Source organism: Lithobates pipiens, unplaced genomic scaffold, assembly GCF_037356315.1.
Source record: "Lithobates pipiens isolate NorthernLeopardFrog02 unplaced genomic scaffold, aLitPip1_a1.2 Scaffold_37, whole genome shotgun sequence".
NCBI lineage: Eukaryota > Metazoa > Chordata > Amphibia > Anura > Ranidae > Lithobates > Lithobates pipiens.
This window is the reverse complement of record NW_027507825.1, coordinates 18,048,920-18,068,822: the sequence shown is the minus strand read 5'-3', so window position 1 is coordinate 18,068,822 and position 19,903 is coordinate 18,048,920. Positions and strand designations below refer to the sequence as shown.

The window sequence follows — 19,903 nt, the reverse complement described above, 5'->3', positions numbered from 1 at the left end:
GTGCAACTCTAAATCCCATTGGCAATTTCTGTGGCTAAGAAATCTCCTATTTGAGGACTGAGCTGCACCATCATTCATTGTACATTGTCTTTTAGGTTTAGGATTTTGTAGTGGCATTCTAGTGATTGCTTAAAGTTTTTATGTGGACCCTCCAAAGGCAGTTTAGCATCTGTTTCCAATGCTCCTGAGATTTCAAAGACTGTAGTGGGATTGAATATTAGCGACCTAAAAATTCGTTTTTGGGTTCAGCTGGGCAACTAGAATGCCACCGTGACAAGGGCCTTGCAAATAACTGGGTATGGTAGCAGCTGTTGCTTAGCCCAAAAGTCAGGGAAGCTTCTTTAAGTCACCTGGATCCCCATTGAGTTAGCCTTGGCTAAAAATGTAATAACTATGAATTTGAACACAAGTCCTTTAAAGAGGAAGTAAACCCTGATGGGTGTTACTTCCTCTTTCATTCCCTGCAAAGGCAAAGCATAATGGAATACTATGCATCGCATCACATAGTAGCCCATTATGTGTCACTTACCTGACACAGGAGCCAGCGATGTCACCGCTGTCCCCTGTAGTCCGGCGCATCCATCTTTTGGGTGGTCTCGCAGCTCCGCCGCTGTCATTCGGTGGAGCCGCGATGACGTCACTCCCGCGCATGCGCACGGGAGCCAACACGCGCAGCATCTCCATTGTTGGAAATGCCGCGCTCAGTGCGCCTGCGCACCGCTGTCTACGGCGCATGCCTGTCTTCGGGCAAATATCTCCTAAACTATATAGGTTTAGGAGATATTTCTTGGACCTACAGGTAAGCCTTAATCTAGGCTTACCTGTAGGTCAAAGTGGTTCGTAAGGGTTTACAACCACTTTAAGACAACTGGAAAGCTTACTGGTTAACCTATCTGAAGTCAAAGCTTTTAAGAAGGCAGGGGGGAGTCCGCTGTGTTCTCTGAAGGCAATACACTGTGCATGATTGAGGTATAGATCTACAAACCTTTGTGCCCCATCTTATCTTTTGTCCGCAGAAAACTGGATGAGGAGTACAAAGAGAGAACAGCTGCTCTAAAAGGTGAGCTAAGGAAAGAGAGAGAGCAGATTTTTCAGCAAGCAAATCGGCAGCGGCTAGATCTAGAACAGGAATTGGAGAAAGTCAAAGTGGATGAGAATTACCTTCGAGACCGACTGACCTTGTCTATAAAGGTAGGTGTAGAAGCATTTTCTGACGTTAAAAACTTATGTTGTCATCACCCCCCCCCCCAAAAAAATAGCATTTAGCAATAGCAGATTGATACAGACAGCACCTCCAGCTGTTGTCCAAGAGACCCAGGTTGAATGGAAGACTCTCTGACTTATTGTTCATAACCACTTAAGGACCAGGCCTCTTTTTCAGATTTGGTGTTTACATGTTTAAAACATGTTTTTTTTTTTTGCTAGAAAATTACTTAGAAAAAAAAATATATAATGTTTGGGGGTTCTAACACCCTAGAGAATAAAATGGCGTCATTGCAATACTTTTTTTCACACCGTTTTTGAGCAGCGGTCCTACAAGCGCACTTTTTTGGGAAAAAAATCACTTTTTTGAAGAACAGTAAAAGAACAGTAAAATTGGCTAATTTTTTTTTATATATTGTGAAAGATAATGGTACACCGAGTAAATTGATACCCAACATGTCACGTTTCAAAATTGCGCCCGCTCGTGGAATGGCGTCAAACTTTTACCCTCAAAAATCTCCATAAGCGACATTTAAAAAATTCTACAGAGCGTTACAGAGGAGCTCTCGCTCTACCGATTGCGGTGATACCTCACATGTGTGGTTTAACCGCTGTTTTCATATGCGGGCGCTACTCACGTATGCGTTCGATTCTGTGCATGAGCTCGTCGGGATGGGGGGGGGGGGGTTTAAAAAAAAATTATAATTTAATGGATCACTTTTATTCCTATTACAAAGAATGTAAACATCCCTTGTCTGGGGAGGTCAAAAAGTTCTCAGATCTCATATTTGGACTTAAATGCAATAAAAAAAAGTAATTTAAAAAAATTACATTGGAAAAAATATACCTTTTTAAGAGGTATGGGCGGAAGTGATGTTTTGACGTCGCTACCGCCCTCCTATGGTATAGAGATGGGTGGGGGCCATCTTAGCCTCACTCGTCTCCATACCCAGCTAGGAAAAGGACCCGATCGCCTCCGCCGCTACTGACGGCTCCGGTAAGCGGTGGAGGGCGCGGGAGAGAGGCGGGGGGGTGGCACCTCTCCCGCTACCGATAACGGTGATCTCGCGGCGAACCCACCGCGTAGACCACTGTTATCGTACACAGGACCGCCTCCTGTAAAGAGGGATACCTCGGTTGTGGCAGCAGCAGCTGCTGCTGTTACCAAGATATCCCTCTTGAAAAAAACGACTTATATTTACATGAGACGGTCCTTAAGTAGATAATTGGTACTATAGTTCTCATGCTTTAGGTGGAGCAGATAAATCGGTTTTATTGGGATCCTGGAAGCCATAATGGCACTATAGTGATGTTTGTCACAGGCTGGAATTTCTTTGTCTAGGAGAACACCCGCATGGAGAATGAGTTACTTGAGACCACAGAGAAGCTGGTGGAGTGTGAAGCCCTGACAGCCAAGCTGCAGAGAAGTCTGGACAACATACTGAGGGAAAAGGTCAGGAACACTATTCAATGTGAAATAAGTTTATGGAAAGAGCATTGCTGCCTGTAGAGCACTACATCACAAGGCATTCTGTTAAGGCAGATTTACCAAGCCATGCCCAAGGTCTGCTACCGCATACAGACAAGAGGATGGGTACTCTTACCAAGAGTGTTGGACACATCTACCATACGGTAATGCGTCATGCAAGCTTGAAAGGCTGCGATAGCTAAGGATGGTGGATGTCCAGCTGGATGGTGTGCCCCCCCACGAGATAAGTTGGATCCACGTCCACTACGGTCAGAAATTCACGATTCCAAGCTGGCGACTCAAAGGTGGATAGACGGCCAAAATAGATTTTTTAAAGCTTAGTCCAAGACAGCTCATCAGAGGCCAAACACAGGGTGGGTTAAAGATATGGAGGCGCTCCACATAGTATAGGTCAACCAATGAAGGTTTATTGAAAAATATAAAAAAAACACACCATAAAAATTATGATAGCGCATAAAAATCATGTGATAAATAAAAGCAATATGGGGAGCAGAAAACGCTGGCCCTACACGTTTCGACTACAAAGTCTTCTACTGGGGCATGATTTTTATGCTCCATCATTTTTATGGTGTTTTTTTTTTATATTTTTTAATAAACCTTCATTGGTTGACCTATACTATGTGGAGCGCCCCTGTATCCTCCCAGCCCCCCCCCCCCCCCCCCAATGTTTGGCCTCCGATGAGCTGTCTTGGACTAAGCTTTGAAAAATTGATTTTGGCTGTCTATCTACCTTTGAGTCGCCAGCTTGGAATCGTGGATTTCTGACCGCAGTGGACGTGGATCCAACTTATCTCGTGGGGGGGACACCATCATCCAGCTGGACACCCACCATCCTTGGCTATCGCAGCCTTTCAAGCTCGCATGACGCATTACCGTATGGTAGATGTGTCCAACATTCTTGGTAAGAGTACCCATCCTCCTGGTCTGTATGCAGTTTGATGCAAGATCTACTGTGTTTGAAAATTGGTGCTGGAAGATAAGGCCCTCTAAAGTGGACAGATACCAGTGGACATTTATCTTTGATTTAAAGTCACTGTTGCCACCCTTTATCTTTTTCAACACGATTAGGGATTTGTCTTTTTTTTTTTTTTTTTGTACAGATTTTCTTTTTCACCACTGTTTAGCGCTACACTTTATATTTGAATTTGTGTTTGAACTTTGTGTGTTAGCAGCTTTTATTGTGTAAACTCTCTAGGGCTGCAACTAACGATTATTTTCATAATCGATTAGTTGCCCGATTTTAGGCTCGGTTCACACAGGGGGCGACACGAGGCGACACGACTTGCCGCGCCGCGACCTCAGCGGTGACTTGCAAATGACTTCTGTATAGAAGTCAATGCAAGTCGCCCAAAAGTAGTACAGGAACCTTTTTTCTAAGTCGGAGCGACTCAAGTCGCTCCTCTTAGAACGGTTCCGTAGTACAGAACGGGGGCGACTTGTCAGGTCGCGGCACGGCAAGTCGTGTCGCCTCGTGTCGCCCCCTGTGCGAACCGAGCCTAATTGTTTCGATTAATCGGTTAATAACCTTAAAAAAAAAAAATTGGGTCAAATTGATGTTCATTTTTAACCACAGTGAAGGGAAAATTTGGAAATAATAGAAAACTTAGTCAAAGGAATTTTCAGACAGTGGATGTGGTTTTCATTCAGAAATTATTCATTTTAAAAACAGAATGTTAAAACAAGTGAAAATTTCAAACAAAATTCTTTCATTCAGCGAATGTACAAAGATTTTTCGTCTGAATATTCTCATCTGAAAATTGATCTGTGAGGCCAGCATAAGGCACTGTACACACCTATACAGTTTGCTTTTGATCTGTTTCTGCAGCGGTTTTTGCTGTGCGTTTTTTGATTTTTGCGCACGTGATTTTACTGCAATTTGCATTTTTTGCATTTTTTTTGTGGCAGATTAAAAAACAAAAATTGCTGCAAAAATGCATTCCATGCTTTTCTGCAGCTTCTCCATTGAAGTATATTGAACCAATAAAAACACCATTGTGCGTTTAAAAGTCCCCGACCCTTTCAGATGTGAACGTGTCCCATAGGAAACCATGTGCAAAAAGCACCAATAAACACACAGATGTGAACCAGGCCTGAGACGTTTAGTAACATAATGGGGTTAAAAAAATGAAAATGAGCCCTTTATAGTAGAAAATAAGCAGATAATCACTACTGGAAGGGGTTCATTTTTTTTTTTACTGTAGAACAGGGAAAGTAATATTTACAGTAGTGATTTGCTCTTTTTGTACTATAAAGGGCAAATTTTTTTGGACTTTTTAGGCATAAATATAACAAAAAGAGGGAAGATAAATTTAAAACAATTTTTATTTCTAAAAAGACAACAAACAAGATCTCAATGCATCAGAGCGTCTAGCGTATTGTAAGTACATCACATTCTACATATATTCCCATAGGCATCCAACATAGGGACTTCAAGGAACAAATAACCATCAGTGCAGAAAATAGTTTATATAGACAGTATGTCACATAAGAATCAGTGTATCATATATAGAGAAGCCCAAAAGGAAGCGAGAACTCCAGAAGTATAGGGCAGGAAAAAGGTTAAATAACCCGTAATCTTCCAGCTATTTCCCAATGGTTTCTGAATTGTCCTTGAGGTGGAGGGGGAGAGGAAAGCCACCCCTCCATGCTCTCCTAGCTTCACACCAGGGCTGCTGTGGTTTTCCTGCCCTATACTTCTGGAGTTCTCGCTTCCTTTTGGGCTTCTCTATATAGGATACACTGGCTACAATACTACTTTATCCCTGTAGAGACGCCTCTTTTTTTTCTTTTTCTGGCTATCCATAGGGAATAAAAATGATAAGCTCCTGATGAAGCGTTATGGTGAACGCGAAACATGTAGAGCACTTGAGTATCTCTGAGCCGATTCTTATGTGACATACTGTCTATATAAACTATTTTCTGTACTGATGGTTATTTGTTCCTTGATGTCCCTATGTTGGATGCCTATGGGAATATATGTAGAATGTGATGTACTTACAAATACGCTAGACAGTGAAGGATTACGCTCTGAGGCATTGAGATTTTGTTTGTTGTCTTTTTAGAATTAAAAATAGTTTTTTAAATTTATCTCCCCTCTTTTTGTTATATCTATATTTATGCCTAAAAAGTCCAACAATTGTCAACAATTTTCGTTGAGTTTCTTAGTAAAAATCAAATATCGGGATGCGGCATGTGTTTTATGTAATGTATCTCCAGGACCACCCTGTGGTAGGTACATAGCAAATTTGAAGGGCTGTTTTTTTGTTTTGTTTTTTAACCCCATTATGTTACTGGCCGATTAATCGATTATGAAAATAGTAATCTAATTCATAATCGATTAGTTGTCGATTAATCGATTAGTTGTTTCAGTCCTAGACCAAGATTGTCATGGAAGATGCCCATGTGAATCTCCTGCACTGTGGAGTGCGGACAGTTCCTTTTATTATACAAACTATGGTTTTCTCTTTGTCTGGCAGTTTGGAGACTTGGACCCGAGCTACGTGGAATTTTTCCGCCATGAGGAAAAGTTGTTGCAGTTACGCAATGAGTACGAGAGGCAGCGCAGGGTGAGCGGGCACAATTAATCATGGGATTACACCTGCACGTTTTGCTGACGAATCTTATGCAATTTATTCTGAAATGATGTCTCCTGTTTTCACCCGCTCAGGAGCTGCAGGATCGTATTGATGAGCTGCAGCTGGAACTGGAAGAATACCGTTCGCAAGGTGTGCGAGGTTTTCGGTCCTCCCTGAAGAATTCTTTATTTGATGAAATGGATAACAGAAACTCGGTTGAATGTGACCAAGGTAATAAAAATGTGCAGGCTGAAGACCGTTTTAGCTCATTATGGTCCATAATGGACGAACTACAGGTGACGGGGCATTGATCAGTGACTGGGAACTTGCTGAAACGCGTGGAAAGGAAAGCAATGACTCGGTCTGTTACTAAACCTTCATTTTCCAATAAGCTGATTTAAATCATTTGACAGTTTACGTCTGTATTTTTGTATGTATGTGTGTGTGTGTATGTATGTATGTGTATGTATGTGTGTGTGTGTGTGTGTATATATGTGTATATATATATATATATATATATATATATATATATATATATATATATATATATATATATATAATATATAGTGTGTGTGTGTGAAATATATATATATATATATATAGTGTGTGTGTGTGAAATATATATATATATAGTGTGTGTGTGTGAAATATATATATAGTGTGTGTGTGTGTGTGTATATATATATATATTATAATGTATGTGTGCATGTACTGTAGGTGCTTTCCTGGAGTTAAAGTGATTGTAAAAGCACGGTGATTTATTTTTTTATTTAGATTTTTTTTACCTCCATGCATTCTATGTAACCATTCCTTGTAATAGAAATATGGATAACAGGTCCTCTTTAAAAGACCCCAAATCTCCAAAAAAGAAAAAAAGAAAAAAATTTCTTCCAGCCTGACCCGCAAAAAATGTCATGTTCTATAAAATAGAGAGCAACGGGGAGGATATTATTGCGGTGCCATGAATAACTCTGCATCAATATATAATAGAAACAAGTATTTTATTTATACAATTATAGTTAAAAAAAAGGGAGCCACGAATACAAAGCATTTGGTCACAAAACGTAGATAATAACAATATTTTGTTGACCAGTAGAATGATGGTAATTAGCAAGCCAACTCTTCCCTACTAGTTTCGCCAAAAACATTGGCTTCATCAGGGGAATAGATGAAGCCAACGTATCTAAGGACATACCGGCCACACTTTTTTTTTTTTTTTCAATGTTCTATAAAACCAAAGAGTTGATCAGAAAATCAACTCTTTGATCACCTATGGTGCCACCCGGCGACACTGTTGGATCGTTTCTTGGGTGAACCAGCAGAAACGATAAGCCTGAGAAACACCGTCAAGCTGGGGTGGGGGTGGGGCGGGGCAGGGGTTAGCTGGTTTTTCCTCAGAAAGCTGGCCACTTGCAGAAAAAAAAAATGGTATAGGGGTTATGGCTGATAATCCCAGGAAACCACTTGCAGACCGCAGGTCAGCAAGTGGTTAAAAATGTTCACAAGAAGCAAAAGTTGTTTCTCACAATCCTAACTAAAATAGACGAGTAGCTAACATTCACTAAATGTTTCTATTCAGATTGTGCCTACAAAGGAAAAAAAAGAAGAAAACGTTTATTGATGGTAGAAATTTAAATTAAATGGACACATGACAGATACATTGAAATAATTAACTATTTTAACATGTTAACCTAGTATAAGCATGGTGGAGGGGTTCCCTCTAGTGGACAAAACAGAAAATAACAGTTTGATCACATTCACTTTTAACCACTTTCAGCCCCGGACCATTTTGCTGGTCAAAGACCAGACCACTTTTTGCGATTCGGCACTGCGTCGCTTTAACTCTTTAACTGACAATTGCGTGGTCATGCGACGTGGCTCCCAAACAAAATTGATGTCCTTTTTTTCCCCACAAATAGAGCTTTCTTTTGGTGGTATTTGATCACCTCTGCGGTTTTTATTTTTTGCGCTATAAACAAAAATAGAGCAACAATTTTGAAAAAAAATCATTATTTTTTACTTTTTGTTATAATAAATATCCCCCAAAAATATATAAAAAAAACAATTTTTTTCCCTCAGTTTAGGCCGATACGTATTCTTCTACATATTTTTGGTAAAAAAAAACGCAATAAGCGATTATTGATTGGTTTGCGCAAAAGTTATAGCGTCTACAAAATAGGGGATAGTTTTATGGCATTTTGATTAATTTTCTTTTACTAGTAATGGCGGCGATCAGCGATTTTTTTTTTATTTTTTATTGTGACTGCAACATTGCAGCGGACACATCGGACATTTTTGACACATTTTTGGGACCATTGTCATTTATACAGCAATCACTGCTATACAAATGCACTGATTCCTGTGTAAATGACACTGGCAGTGAAGGGGTTAACCAGTGGGTGGCAGTGTAGGGGTTAAGTGTTCCTAGGGGTGTGTTACTAACGGTTGGGGGCTGGGCTTTCTTTTAGTGAACACTGATCTCTGCTCCAATCACATGGAGCAGAGATCCGCGTCACTTGGTGCTAGGCAGAACGGGGAGATGCTGTTTACAACGGCATCTCCTAGTTCAGCCACCCCGTGAGATGATCGCGGGTATGCCCACGGCGATCGAGTCCGCGGGACCCGCGACCGGACTCACGGGGGTCCAGACCGGCACGCAAGCGCACCACCGGTGCCGCGCGCTCGCAATGGCAGAGAGGCAAATTTAAAGGGACTTACAGGTACGCCTATTTGCCTGCCCGTGCCATTCTGCCGACGTACATCGGCGTGCGCCGGTCGGGAAGTGGTTAAAGTCTCTATCCAAAGTTTGGATCTCTTGCACCTGCCCTGGCCATTCAGATTGTTGATAAAAGCACTATTTTGGAAAACCGGGATGTTTATATTCATTACATACATTGGCAGACCTACCACTGCATGATCAAGCTGGGAGATAACGCCTGAGCTCAAGCTTATTTTATAGGGGAGCAAATGTTACTCTAGATGACCTCTGAACACAAACGAAATGGTAACAGACGAAAAACAAGCTCTGGACTGCCGCACTTCAGAAAACCACATCACAGCTCAACAAACACAGCGAACAAGGAAAAATCGCTGAAGTTTCGCACTAGCTGTAGTGCTTAATCATAGCAATGATTATGGTTGCTATGATTAAGCACTACAGCTAGTGCGAAACGTCCGAAATGTTTCCTTGTTCGCTGTGTTTGTTGAGCTGTGATGTGGTTTTCTGAAGAGTGCGGCAGTCCAGAGCTTGTGTTTCGTCTGTTCCTAGCGGTAATAGCCAGCACCTGTGGCTTCCCAGCCGTAGAGAACAGTTTACAGCAGGGGTCTCAAACTGGTGGCCCTCCAGATATTGCAAAACTGCAAGTCCCATCATGCCATTGCCTTTGGGAGTCTTGCTCTTAACTGTCAGCCTTGCAATGCCTCATGGGACTTGTAGTTTTTCAACAGCTGGAGGGCCACCAGTTTGAGACCTCTGGTTTACAGCCTGCATGTGCGCTCCTGGAGCGGTGAGATCCCTTCTCCCTCACAAACTAATTGGTTGGATTCAGCTAAAGTAACAAATGGCCAAATAAAGTCATGCATAAGTGTCTTTCTAATTATAATTTTAATCTGTATATTTAAATTCTGCATACATCCAGAGGTGACGGGCTCTTGTTTATGTTGCAAAAATGAATAGACCCACGACCAAGTTGCTTCATAATGACTATAAAAGATATATATTGCAATTGGTTGTATTTGTAAGGAGCGTTCTTTTGTTGCAGGTATTGGTTCTGAAGACTGTCCTCCTCTAAACATGAGTATCGAGGCAGAAATGGCCATTGAGCACATGCGGGAGCAACACCAGAGGGAGGTCGAGAAATTGACACTGGAACTGGAAAACAAAGTATGCGATATTGTTGGGCAGGGTTATAGCAATTTGGTAGGAAGCTAAAGATCCAATTGGATGAAACTGTTACAGGATCTTCCACAGTCTGTTGTGTTTGTGGATGGTTGTGAGAGCTTCATGCACTGTTCTATTATAAAAGATGGAAACCGCATGGAAAAAAATAAATAAAATATATATATATATATATATATATATATATATATATATATATATATATATATATATATATATATATAATTTATTTTTTTTCTATATTATTTTTTTTATTCTTATTACTATTTATTTATTTTTAACTGTGCATTGCTATTTATACATTTAGCAGCTTATAATCCGCAGAGAGGATCTGTGTCCCGGTGTAGTTGGCCTTTCTGCATTTGGAAGCCTATTCCTAATATGTGAATTTATTATGTTTTGGGGGCTTTTAGTGGTTAAAATTTTGGCCGGGACAAGGTGTGGGCTGGAGTGACGGCTGCCCTGGGCACTGTGGTATCATGTGGGGGGTAGGGGCACCACAAGGAGGTTGTACTAAAAAAGGTAATGTGGGGGGGGGGGGGAACATTGTGCTAGGAGTGCATTTTTTTTTCCTGGGGGGGGGGATTGTCTTAGCAGGGATGATTTGGGGTATTTGTGCTAGGAGGGAAAATTGGGGGAGATTTGGGGGAATTTCTGCTGGGGAAGGGGGGGGGTGGTGAAGTGGGGGGTGAGGTTTTGTGCTCAGAGGGTATATTTTAGAGTAAGACCTGATTCACACCTATGCATTTTTAGTGCTTTTTGCTTTTTTGCATTTTGTGGATTTGCACTACAGTCCATGTACCATGGTTTCCTATGGAACACGTTCTGTAGTGCAAATCTGCAAAAAAATACATAGGTGGGAATCCAGCCTTAGAGGATATGTACTAGGAGGGGGAGGGGTGGATTTTGTTCTGGGGGCATATGAAGAATGAGAGTATTTGAGCTGGGGGGATTTCAGTAGGAGGCGAATTTGTATTTGGAGGAGGGCGAGTTTGTATTTGGAGGAGGGCGAGTTTGTATTTGGAGGAGGGCGAGTTTGTATTTGGAGGAGGGCGGATTTATGCTTGGGGGGTAAGCATGGAGATTTTTTTTTTTGGGGGGGGATTTTTGCTGATACAGTGGAGAGAGGGAGCAATTTTGGCATGTTTGCCCTGGGCTCTAGATGACCTTGTTCCTGCACTGCTGTTGACAATCTAAGAGTAAATATATCCAAGTATCGCTTGCCGTAGAAAAGCTTAGCATTGGTCGACTAGCGGCATCTTGATGCCTTTGAATGTTACTCTGCCGCTGTGGTCTCCTAACCCCCTAACCTCCCCCCTCCCCCCAATCTAACATGCATTGTGTGTATGGAAAAGTGAGGTCTTAGCTCCTTGTACCTTAATTGTACACTAGTGGCTGCCAAGATGAGGAGGGCGCAGCTATAGAGCAATATCTAAGACTTTGCAATGTCACAGGGCCTACCATTTCCAAACCATCCTTTTTGCAGCAAGAGATGTTTATAAGAAAATTTTAACTCCTTAAACCTCAAAAATATATGTGCCGTCAAGTCAAAACATCTGGGGTGCCAAGGTTCGCCATCACTGACATAGGGGGTTATTTACAAAAGGCAAATCCACTTTGCACTGAAAGTGCACCTGGAAGTGCAGTCGCTGCGCTGTAGATCCGAAGGGGACATGCAAGCAAAAAAAAAAATGGCATTTTAACTTGCACATGATTGGATAATAAAATCAGCAGAGCTTCCCCTCATTTCAGATCTACCCCTCAGATTTACAGCGACTGCACTTTTCACTTGTAGTGCAAAGTGGATTTGCCTTTCGTAAATAACCCCCTATGTCAGTGATGGCGAACCTTGGCACCCCAGATGTTTTGGAACTACATTTCCCATGATGCTCCACTACACTGCAGGGTGCGTGAGCAGCATCATCAGTAGGCATGTTGGCTGAACCAGGAAGTCCTAAATTAAATAATAAATCTTTATGATGTAACCATCGATATGGCGACGGGGAACCCAGATGTGTCTGAGAACAAGACAAAGCTAGATCCTCTGGGTGGGTAAGTAGCGCAAACCTACACAAAACGCCACACGTAAGTGTGTAAGAGGGGGGTCGCAGTCAAAGATCCTCTTTAAAGCAGTGCTTGTGCACTGGTCCAAATCATTTGGTGGAGGGGGGATTATGGTGTGGGGGGTTGTTTCCCAGGGGTTGGGCTTGGTCCCTTAGTTCCAGTGAAGGGGACTCTTCACTTGGCATCAGCATACCAAGACTTTTTGGACAATTTCATACTCCCGACTTTGTGGGAACAGTTTGGGGATGGCCCCTTCCTGTTCCAACATGACTGCACACCAGTGCACAAAGCAAGGTCCATAAAGACATGGATGAGCGAGTTTGGGGTGGAGGAACTTGACTGTCCTGCAGAGACCTGACTTCCTCCCGATGGAACACCTTGGGTATGAATTAGAGCTGAGACTGCAAGCCAGGCCTTCCCATCAAACCTCACAAATGCTCTTCTGGAAGGATGGTCAAACATTCCCATAGACACCCTCCTGAAACTTTTGGACAGCCTTCCCAGAAGAGTTGAAGCTGTTATAGCTGCAAAGAGTGGGCCAACTTAATACTGAACCCTACAGACTGGGGTGCCATTAAAGTTCATGTGTGTGTAAAGGCAGATGTCCCAAAACTTTGCAACATTACTATATAACAATGAAATAGATGACTTTCTGTCGAGCTTTTTTTTTTTAATTCAGCAATTTGTTTCTTCCAGACCATGCACTATGAGGAAAAACTAAAAGAAATGAACTATTCGTTTGAGAAAGAACAGGAAGCCCTAAAGGAAAAACTCGACATTGAGATTCACAAAGCTGAAGAACAAATAAAGATCTTCAAAATCAAGCACTTGGAGCTAGAAGCGGACATTCAAAACATTAAAGAAGAGCAAAAGGAGGCCGAATTTATGCACCAGGATCAGGTTAGTAGACTGGAGGCAGAGTTTACCTTCCAGAAGCAGCAGTTGATGGAGAAAGAAGAAACCCTTCATCGGCAACTAGAAGAAGCCAGAGAGATGTATCATAAGGAGAAGGAGGAGCTGGTACAAATCGCAGAGGACGTTGAAAAGAAGGCAGAAGCTCGGCTGGCCGAGTTGAGAACAACCTATGAAGACCAGAAAGATCAATTGGAGCAAAGTTTTCAGGAGAAAATTTCAAGTTTTCAGGAAAGACATCAGCTAGAGGCAGAGGAACTCAGAAGGCAGCTGTTGGGGCAACACCAGCAAGAAGCCGAGGTGCAAAGGTGGGTGACGGAAAGACTATTTTTTTTTTTTTGTCTTCTCAATCAGTATGCACTTATCTGTATATGGGAAAGAAGTGCTTTTCAAACCATAATTTTTTATTTATTTTTGTCCTGCCATAAAAGCCAAACTTTTAGAAGTTTGTATTAAAACCCAGTGCCTGGCCTCAGACTTCCTCCTCCTTGGTCATCCCTTCCAGGCAGTATTTTATCATATATACATTTTTTTATTTTTTTATTTAAATTTTATTTAATTTTTTTATTCCAATACTTTGCTTTTTTCAGAAGTCCTCTTGCCAGTCATGTGATGCCACTTGTTCTCCCCCCCCTTTTTTTTTTTTATGGTGGGTGGTTCTTATTGATACAGAGAACTCCATCGTTGCATTTACATGCACAGATTTATTTTTTTGAACGTTACACTTCTGCGTTCAGGAAATGCATTGTATTATTTATGCGCAGGTAACCACCGATGCGAGGAAGGAATGGTGTTTACACAGGGATAGGGGCGTACAGTCATTTAATTCTATGTCTTGGGGGCTTATGTCCCACCTGCAGCTTCCCTATAATACATCTGCGTCCATGAGGATTAAAGTGGTTGTAAACCTCTAACATGAAATATGAACAAAGTTCTATAGTGTGTACTTGTAGAGCACAAAGTGTCATTTCTATCTGCTGCTTCCTTCCTCTATCAGCATATATCACTTCTGACAAGTTTTCCCTGACACCAAGAGAGGTGACAGGGGAGGGAGCTCCAGCTGATTGACAGCCTCAATTCTGATCCCGAGGGCTGTGTGTGGGGGGTGTATACCTTCCCTCCAATCAGCTCTCAGAACTCTCCTCACTGGGCTCTGAAGTGTGTAATTTCATCTCTCCGCCCCCCTTTCTTTTTTTTTTTTTAAATCAACTCTCAGACAAGCTTTAAAATTCAGCACTTTGAGCGGATGTAGAGACAAGAAGACTGCAGATAAACAGGTACAACTTATGTAGGCAGATTTTTTTTCATCTGTATATCACCTGGGGCCAGTTTCTTCACTGGGTATACGTAAAGGTTTACAACCACTTTAAGAATCATCAAATATCATACAGACATAAGATTTCCAGTGTCGGTTATAGTTGCAATTTTTTATGACTTGACCCATCCAAAATATGACATGATTTATATAAGCGAAGAGTTAATTATATATATATATATATATATATATATATATATATATATATATATATATATATATATATATATATATATATATATATATATATATATATATATATAATATAAAAAGACATTTTTGGCTGTAAAATATGCCACAACTTGCTTGGTTTTGATTACGTATCTGTTTTGTATAATCTTTGCTTTGCATAAGTAATTTGGAATGAAGAATCTGACGATCCAGTGATTTAAATCTAATTTCTTTGATTTGTGATGCATCTGATCAGCTATTCTCATACAGTTTGAAGCGGCAACATACTTAAAGCAGAACTCCAACCAAAACAATTTTTTGTTATTTGGGGGGAAAAGGGTAAAACTTCTGTCAGATTTTCCTTTTGTCTCCTGTGTCAAGGAATATTTCCTTCACACAACAGACCATAACAATTTGCCTCACTTTTTGAAAGTTTTTTTTTTATTGAACCAGGTGTCCCCATTGGAAATTGAGCCTTCTACTCCTGTGCTGATGACAGCTGTAGAATTTTTAAAACTTTTTTTTTTTTTTTTGATTAGGTTAGATCTTTCCAACAGGGATGCAGAGAATAATAAAATCTATGTCTGTAAACCTTTCCCACTCGACCCAAAACTAGAAAAAATACCTTGTGCTGGCGTTCTTCTTTAAGTTCATTTTTTTTTTTTTTATATATAATCTTCTATATTGACCACATTTAGGAAAGAAATGGAAACCGAATTTAACCGAAGAATTTTGGAAACAAAATCTCAGTTTGCACAGGATTTAGAATTAGCAGAAAAAAAATACAAAGAAGACTTGACGAGTCTTGAAAGACAATTCCAAAATGATCTTCAAGATCTGCTTGACCAACAAGCAGAAGAGCGGGCCCAGTGGGCATTTGAAAAGGAAGAACTCCTTCAGGAGCATATAGACACACAAGAGAGATTAATGGAAAAACTTGAACAAGAGAAGCTAACTTGCTCTGTGCTTTCACAAGGAAAAGATGCCTTGGAAAAATCCTACCAAGAGCTGGTCAACAGTCTAAATTCTGAAAAGGAACACATGGCAAGAGAGTTGGATAACCTGAGGGTAAGATCAAAACAAGTAGAAGATGGTCTTACGAAGAAGGTCCATCAGCTAGAAAGTGACCTACGGGAGGAATTAACTGAAAGAGATGAACAAGTGTGTCAGGCTCAGAAAGAAGTTGTTCTTCTTCAAAAGATGATTGCAGAACTGGAAAATCAACATAAATCTGAAAAAGAAAATCTTGACTCTAGACTAGCAATGTCAGATGCACTCCAAAAAGAAGTTAGTGAAAGGGAAGAGAAGAAGCAATTAGAATTGATTGAAGAAATTGATAGGCTTCAAAAAATCATAAGTAATTTAAAGGCAGAGATTAAGTCATTTTCTGTAACTCTTGGAGAATATGAGTTGTTGAGGAAGGAGAATTCAGGACTAAAATATGAAATTTCACATCTTCAAAATAATCTGGTTCTCCTAAAAGACCAAAAGCTTAGTCTTGATAAAATGCATGATATTCAAGAGCAGACTGTTGGAGAGAGAGATGAACTACTGTCCAAACTTTCAGACCTTCAAAGGAAGTTGGATTTGGTTGAAAAAGACCTAATACAAGCAAGAGAAAAAGGTGACTCCGAGAGTAAATTAGAATTTACACAAGCTGTGAAGTCCCTGGAAATTAAATTATTAGACAAAGATGAGGAGTTATGTCAAGCCAAGAAAGATTTTCAAGAAACACTAGAAAAACTCCAGAAGCAATTTGAACTTGAAAAAGATGAACTGTGTTCCAAATTGTCAACCGCAGAAGGACTTTATAAGGAGGTATGTAAGAGAACAGAAGAAAAGCGATCAGAGATGATGGAAGAAATAACTAGGCTTCAAAATACCATCAATGAATTAAAGGATGAGACTGCCTCTTTCTCCAAGAGTCAGACAGAATTCAAGTTTATGGAAAAAGAAAACTCTGAATTAAAAAATGCTTTGTCACAGCTTCATAATTCATTAGCTAGTCTTGATGAGGAAAGGCATGCTTACACAAACCTGCAAAACGCGCACGAACAGTTGGCAAAAGAAAATATTGCGTTACAGTCCGAGATCAGTAGACTTAAGAAGCTGAACTTGACCAAAAAGGAGACTAACAAAGTTCAAGAGGCTGAAAAGACAGAAGATGCCAAACAATCCTTAAATACTTTAGAAAAAAAATTGAAAGATGGCAGTGAACAGCTGTGCCTTACCAAGAAACCTATTCAGTCTCTAGAAACAACAATAGAAAATATGAGAAAAGATCATACAGCTGAGAAACAGATCCTTCAAGCCAAACTTTCAAAATCAGAGGAATGCTATAAAGGACTATATGAGAGTACAAATGCAAAAAGACAAGAAATGCTTTTAGAAATAGATAGGCTTCAAAGCACAATTGATCAACTGAAAAACGAGATTGATTGTTTATCTAAAACACGGCAAGATTATATGTTGGTAATCAAAGAAACTGAAGACTTGAAAAAAGAAGTATCTGAAATACAAGGAAACATGATTGAAGAAGAGGAAAGAAGTGCTTTTAAGAATCTGCAGCAAGTGCATGAGAAGACAGTCCAAGAGAATGTCAAGTTATTGTCCGAGATCTCAAAACTCAGGAGACTTCAGACTGGTAAAGTGGTGGAGGTAGATGAGCCAGCTTCAGAGCAACTTCTGCACAATTTACATGGGAAAACGGAGCAAGTGTTCCAGGCAGAGAAAAATGTTCAGCTTCTACGTGAAGCCTTGCAAACTGTAGAGCAAGACCGTATTGTTGAGAGAGAATGTTTTAAGTTAAGACAGTTACAATCTGAAGAGCTTTACAAAGCCGTTTGCGGTGAGGCAAAAAAGGGGAAAGAAGAAATAGCAAGGCTTAAAGATACAATGGAGGAACTGGAAGGCAAAGTGGCCTTTTTCTTGAAAATTCAGCATGAACATCAGTTGCTACAGAAAGAAAATTATGAGCTAAAGCATAGGGTTTCAGAGTTACAAAACGCATCAGCAATTGTTGATGAAGGAGGAGTTTTTAGGAACCTTCAAACTGCTCATGAGCAAACGGTTAAAGAAAATGTTAGGTTGTTAACTGAAGTTTCTAAGCTTCAGAAGATGCTTGGTTTACTGGAGAGCCAGACAGAGGAAGGAAAGGTCACAGATCAGCTGGATAAGACAAAGATTGATGATGACCAGGCTGCCAACCTACAGCCTGTTCGAAACGTAGAGTTTAAAATGGCTGACGTTACTTTTGACGAGTACAAGAAAACCCTGGACAACATTAACGTGAAACTTCAAAAGAAAACAAAAGAACTTGAAGATACTACGAAAGTGTTATGTCAGCTTGAAAAAGGATATAAGGATGTGAAGACGGAGAATGACCATCTAAAAAAACAGGTGGTATCAATCCAAGATAAGCTAAATAATTTAACTTTAGAATATGACCAGGTAAAAAAGGCCATCAGCTTAGAGGAAATCGTATTGCCAGAACTAGAAGACGCTCCAATTTCCATCCCTGGTCTAAAACTATTGTTAGTGGTTGCCAAGAAAGAAAATATGCACCTTCAAGAAAACTTGAAAACCATGGAGCTTAGAAATTTAGAAGCCATAGAAAACAACAGATCTCTTTTGTCAGAAGTTTCTTGGCTGCAGAAAGAGATTCAAAACATAGAGGAGATAACCGAAGCTTCCTTGAAACTTGAGAGTCTATATGATGCAACAAAGAAGGATAATGAAGAACTGAAGTCCCTAGTTCATATTATGCAGGAGAAAATACGTGTGTTTGAAAGGAAACCAATCATGAAATCACCTTTAAGGAATAAGGGGATTCAAACGGACCGACAGGTTGAAAAAAGGGGGCAAAACCTCATAGAGCAAGAACATTCCCAGCAAAATAAATTCTCAAAACCTTTACCTCAAGAAGAAATGCTAGACAATGTTCATATTTGTGCAAATGGGGTGGATTTAGATAAACATCCAGAAAAGTCTTTAGGATTGCTTGTACAGATGAAGAAAAAAGATTTAGAGAATTTAAAAAGCTGTTCACAGAATATGATCAATCAGGTGACAATTGAAGAAGACGACCATCTTGAAAGCGAGCTTGAAGAATCAAGTTCACACCAAAGGAGTCTGAAGGTGAAGACTGAGAGCAATGTGGAGAGCAAGATGAATGACGATCAAAAGATGATGGAACATTTGAGGTAATATCAGTGTTTTTACCTTCTGCTGGCATCAACTTCGTCAAGAACTTTCTATTTCACCGCTGCTTTCTCAACATCTACGGATGTCTAAAACTAACGTTATAACAATTGAATGGGATCATAACAATTTAACATCTACTTGGTTTGGGTGTTCTAATATGCGGCTTTCAGAGGCTTCATCTTCAAATGATTCTTATAATCCTATGATATTATTCTTGTAACATACTAATAATTTTTTTCTTCTCCTTGCCTCTTATTGCAACTAACATGTTTTATTCTTTGTAAGCTGTACAGCACTGGTAGGCAGCAAAGGCTATTGTGTATTATAAATGGATTCAGTTTTTGTGTTTTCATGCCATAAAAAAAATTAAAAAATCATGGAAAAGACAAAGTGGTGCCAACTACAACCAATCACGTCTGTGAAATAACCTTGCTATTTTTCCTTAATAAAAGACAACTTTTTACTGCAACGTCAACTCGTGATTCCTGAAAGACAGTTTGAGGCCCTATCATTGACAGCAGGCCATCTTTAGTCGCAATCAGTTTGTGGAAGTCTGAAGGGGAAGGTTAACCAAAGACAAAAGTTAGTCTGAAAAGATTGGCAGATTTTAGTACATTTGTTTATTGGGGTAGAATTGTTTGTACAGGGAGAAAACCTTTTGATAGACAAATGTAGGGCTGCAACTAACGATTATTTTCATAATCTATTAGTTGGTCGATTTTATTGTTTCGATTAATCGGTTAATAACCTTAAAAAAAAATAAAAAGTGTGGTGTATAATTTAGTTAATATGTAAAGTTAAAAAAAAAAAGGCAATTTATTCTTAAATATCTCTATGCCGTAGTAAATATAAATAACCAACTATATGGTTAGGGAGCAAAATATCTAATCCACTCTGAGAATAACAGACAGAAGAGATATACAGTATATATTAGAGGGGATATATACTGTATATAATAGGAGAGAGATACTGTATATACCATTACTATTAGAAGAGATCTACTGTATATACTATTAGAGGCTATATACTATTAGGAGAGATATACTGTATATACTATTAGAGGCTATATACTA

At 39.9% G+C, this 19,903-nt stretch overlaps 1 protein-coding gene across 4 annotated transcripts in view; it reads left to right on the top strand.

The window, feature by feature from the left end:
• The window catches only part of NIN (ninein), a 230,668-nt gene that overhangs the window by 135,723 nt on the left and 75,042 nt on the right, over nucleotides 1-19,903 (top strand). For all 4 annotated transcript variants that reach the window (XM_077466782.1, XM_077466784.1, XM_077466783.1 and 1 more), the window contains exons 11-17: nucleotides 1,017-1,191; nucleotides 2,546-2,656; nucleotides 6,169-6,258; nucleotides 6,360-6,498; nucleotides 10,029-10,150; nucleotides 12,926-13,449; nucleotides 15,326-18,829. In XM_077466782.1, coding sequence (XP_077322908.1) covers nucleotides 1,017-1,191; nucleotides 2,546-2,656; nucleotides 6,169-6,258; nucleotides 6,360-6,498; nucleotides 10,029-10,150; nucleotides 12,926-13,449; nucleotides 15,326-18,829 — 4,665 coding nt within the window. The remainder of the gene's footprint in view (nucleotides 1-1,016; nucleotides 1,192-2,545; nucleotides 2,657-6,168; nucleotides 6,259-6,359; nucleotides 6,499-10,028; nucleotides 10,151-12,925; nucleotides 13,450-15,325; nucleotides 18,830-19,903) is intronic.